The sequence below is a fragment of the Theobroma cacao genome, chromosome 1 (genome assembly GCF_053813885.1).
Source record: "Theobroma cacao isolate CCN51 chromosome 1, ASM5381388v1, whole genome shotgun sequence".
Classification (NCBI taxonomy): Eukaryota; Viridiplantae; Streptophyta; class Magnoliopsida; order Malvales; family Malvaceae; genus Theobroma; species Theobroma cacao.
In genome coordinates this window covers 34396793-34401429 of record NC_142639.1, presented here as the reverse complement: position 1 = coordinate 34401429, position 4637 = coordinate 34396793, and the positions used below count along the sequence as shown (strand labels likewise).

Sequence of the window (4637 nt, the reverse complement as noted above, 5' to 3'; positions counted from 1 at the left end):
CTGTACCCATTGCTCTGCTTAATCCTTTTTTCTTTCTTTTTTTGCCTAATATTTGGAATGCTATGTGTTGGTGTTTGCAATTCCAATTTGATTTTTTCCCCATTGAAGTACAGAGTCTTGGAATAGGAAGAAGCTTTCCCTTAGTGCTAAGAGAAATTTAGTATAGATCTCAATATTCCGGAATAGAACTACCATCTCTTTTAAAAAACATAACAATCAAACAGGTGAGCACCAAATTTGTCCCTTAATAAGAAAAACTACTAAGTTTAAGAATGGTACTATTACAAACTTTTTCATCTTTATATGACGAAAATTGGGCAACGGTTTTTTTCCCATTTGGCTTTGTTACGAGAATACAAATTTCAAATGCTTGACAAGTTGAATGCTTGAAGACACTCTAGTTAGAGATATATAGGAAACCTTTTTTCCTTTTTATGAGAATACAAGTACAATAGATATCACAAGTCATCCTGTTTCAAAACTCTTACAAAGGAATAAACCAAACAAATCCTTACAAAAGAATAAACCAACAACTATCATGCAGCTAGAGAACTCAAAAGTAAAGTTAGAGCAAACCCACACAAGGTGAGACTGAATCGGGGACCTAATGGTTCCAGGGCCCTGCCTTATCATTCAGACAATGCATACATAAGAAGTTCGTAGGTCGCAAAGTGAGTGAACCCTCTTGTTTCAAGTGTTGAAACAGGAAGAGCCCATTCTTTCTTCCCTTCTTCCGGCGTTGTCTTGGCAACAGAGAGAGTGACAACACAGAACTAAATGGTAGACCATTCAAGTTATGTGGAGCTTTATTACAATGACGCAATCTTTTTGTTCCAAAGTTGCTCAGCCAATCGTGGAATGCTTGGTTCCAACACGGAGTGATCTTAAGCCATATAGGCATTCTGGAGCATAGAAGGGCCATCAAGAGAGTGCTCTTTTATTTTTCCATTTTTGATCCTTTCTTTCTCTTGATATTTTATTATTCACAAAATTGATGGTGCAGACAAGAAAATGGGTCAGGAAAAAGCAAAGATCAAAAACAGCTAAAATTTAGAGTTATGATCTCATTCTGTTGGCCTTCTTTGTTGGCACTTCAGTGGTGTGATTCTCACGGTTTATATCCGTACAGCGCCTTACATTATTCCGCATCCACTTCCAAGCCTGCAAGATGAAGGTTTCCTGTGGTAGATAGCTTGCTTAACACTTGTGAATATAATTCTTGACCTCTTGAGGTAACTGAAGAATGGTTTGTCTGAAACCGGTATGAGCTTCACAAACCAAGCAATTGGCCATGAAAAAGCAGCAAGTAGGATACAAACTCCCCACTGCCATAGTTTCAACTTCTCTGTATCTGCAAACTTCTTTAAAAATTCCACCATAACCACCTGAAGAATGATAGTTATCCCAACAATTCCCAGAAATAATCTGTTTGTAAGAATTCCTTTGAAAACATTTTGCTTCTCCAACTTCCTTGCATTGAACTCGTTAAAAACTTGGCAGAGAACGAATGTATTGAAAATCAGTGTGTCCTTGACCTCCTCAGTCACATTGAATAGAGATTCACCCTTAAATTGTAAGATCAAGAGAACAGCTATCTGGTATAGGGCTTGGGCTAAAAGATTCCTCCACATAACATTAGTAATCAGCGGCTCAGTTCGACCGACAGGTGGCTTCTGCATTAGCTCCTTAGTGGGGCGATCTGTTGCAAGGGCCAGTGCACCCAATGTGTCCATGATGAGGTTTACCCACAGCAATTGAACTGCGGTCAAGGGAACCTCACCGGCAGAAACTGCTGCAATGAAGTTAATTACAAGAGCGGCAACATTAACGGTAAGTTGAAATTGAATGAACTTTTGTATGTTGTTATAAACACTTCTTCCCCATCTTAAAACTGTGGCAACTGAGCTAAAATTATCATCCAAGATGACAATGTCTGAGCTCTCCTTGGCCACCTCAGTGCCTTGAATGCCCATTGAAAGTCCAATATCAGCTTCTTTTAGAGCAGGAGCATCGTTAGTGCCATCCCCGGTGACAGCAACCACATGACCTTTCTGTTTCAAGCACTGCACCATCAAAAGCTTGTCAAATGGAGAGGACCTTGCCATCACCCGGATCTTATCTACCTTCTCCATTCTCTCATCGGGTGTATAATTTCGAAATTCGTTACCTTCGACAACTTCTCCACTATCTTCCTGGTAATCTGGTCTTAGAATCCCACATTCCGTAGCTATAGCTTTTGCGGTGAAAACATTGTCTCCGGTAATCATTTTGATGCCGACCCCTGCGGATTGGCAAGCTTCCACTGCTTTCTTGACCCCTGGGCGACATGGATCCTTCAAACCAACTATCCCTAGCAAGGTTAAACCACCCTCTTTTATTCTTTGATGGGTCTTTCTTCTATCATCATCATACTCCATTTCTTCCGCTGAAACTTGCTTATGAGCAAAAGCAATACATCGTAGGCTACTAGCTGCCATGCCTTGGATTATCGTTTCTATTCTGCTCCTTCCGCCTTCATTCATGGGCCTTATGATCCCATTACTCTCATAATATTGTGAGCACATGGCTACAATCATCTCTGCAGCTCCTTTCCAGTGTACGTGAATAGTTTCGTCAGCCTTTTTCCTTACTGAAACCCCACTTCGCTTTTTCTCTGAGTTGAAGGTTTCAACGTGGAGAATGCTATATCTTTGCTTCAAGTTTTCCATATCCATACCCAAACCTAAGACAGCCCAAGAGAGAATCGCCTTTTCGGTTGGACTGCCAGAAAACTCAGGTAGGGATCCAGAGACAGGTTTGCAAACACTACCAGTTGTGTTCAAGCCAACTCCTTGGTAGAATAATTCAAGAACACTTGGGGCAATTATGTTGGCAAGATCTTCCTCAATGGCCTCTTCCCCGAGCCAAAACTGGGTCACTTTCATCTGATTCAATGTCAAGGTGCCAGTTTTGTCAGTACAAATAATTGTAGCTGAGCCCATTGTTTCACAAGCAGAAAGTTTTCTGACCATTGCCTGATCAGCCATCATTCTTTTCATTGAGTAGGCTAGTGTAAGAGTGACAGCCAATGGTAGACCTTCTGGGATTGCCACAACCACAATAGTTACTGCAGCAGCAACAATTCGAACAACCGCATTTAAGATATCGTCTACATCGGTCTTGCTACCGATATACTCCTTTTTCCCATTGTCATCTTCTGTATTCCCAGTAAAATAACGAATTAATAAGACTACAAGAACCAGAAAGGCAACGGCAAGACCTACCTTTCCAATAGAAGAGGTTAGTTTGTCCAGTCGAGTTTGTAGTGGTGTTCTTTCATTTTTATCACTGGTTATTGAGCTCATCATTTCACCCCATGCAGTGTCCATTCCCACGGATGCTACGAGCATTTGAGCATATCCATCTACCACCTTTGAACCAGAAAAAAGGAATGGGTTCCTGGTGGTATCTACTTCCACGTGGTCACTCTCGCCTGTCATGCTTGATTCATCCACTTGCAGCGAATATCCATCCAAAAACAGCCCATCTGCCGGAATTTGATCGCCTATCTTCAGGAAGACAACATCTCCAACAACCAGATCAAATATAGATATTTGCTGACGACGACCGCCTCTAACAACTTCAACTGTGATATTGTTACTTATTTTTGATAACTTGTCAAATTGAGTCTCCTGTCTGAAGTTGCTGAGTGCAGAGACCACAACCACCAGAAATACGGCAACAAAAATACTTCCGCCTTCATACCAACCCTCTTCAGCACCATGTTCTTTGATGCCAAAACCAAGAGAAAGAGCAGCACATACCAGGAGGATAAGAATTGTGGTGTCCTTGAAAGCATCCAGGACAAAGTATAATAACCCTTTTGGAGGTGGCTTGTGGTAGGTATTTGTACCAAACATCTCTTGCCTTTTCTTAACCTCTTGATCATCGTCTCCGATTCCATTTTCTGGATTTGTACCAAGAGCAGCAGCAACACCTTCAACTCCACCGACCTGGCTAAGGGAAACCAAGTCTTTTCCTTTTACCGTCTCTAATAGTCTTTTTTGATCAATTTTGGGAGCAGAGGAGGAAGACAAAAAATTTTCACCCCAAAGCTGAGAGCTTGATGGTTCAATATTGAGGGCAACGTCAGGATGTAAGTGCGAGAACACAGAGGAGTGTTGGCTGCGTCTTTTGGATATTATATCCTTAGCAAGAGATAGCATTACGCGGAAAGAATATATTGCCGCATAGGCAATACGCCAACGCCTCTGAGCTTTGGTGAGGCTGGAGGTGGTGACATTGAGGAGTAACGTGCTATAATCAGAGAGTCTAAACTCATCAAGACTAGACATGGTTTTTGGAGGGTTCTACTAGTTAGAAGAAGGCCTAAACCAGAGAGTAGGAAGAGAATTAGTATTGTTCTTTCTCTTGGATCAGAGAATGAACTTCTTTCAACTAAAACTAAGCAATGCCTAATATATAAATTTGGTGTTGGAATGCCTGGTCAATTTCTATGCTATTTTATCTGACGTAACCCACAGAAATTTCCCAGCCGTCCGGGCCGTTTGTTTTGCAGCAAAATATTTAAAAAAAAAAGATTTTAAAATTTATGTTTATTTGATAAATAAAAAATTAATTTTAAATATAAAATATTT

General features: G+C 40.8%; 1 protein-coding gene across 1 annotated transcript; it reads right to left on the bottom strand.

Moving 5' to 3' along the window:
* Positions 1-401: 401 nt before the first annotated feature.
* LOC18613267 (ATPase E1-E2 type family protein / haloacid dehalogenase-like hydrolase family protein) lies at positions 402-4435 on the bottom strand. Its single transcript, XM_007050405.3, is given in 2 exon segments — positions 402-1216; positions 1218-4435. Coding segments are annotated over 2 exon segments (3195 nt in total). The 5' UTR covers positions 4335-4435; the 3' UTR covers positions 402-1138.
* Between the last annotated feature and the right edge of the window lie 202 nt (positions 4436-4637).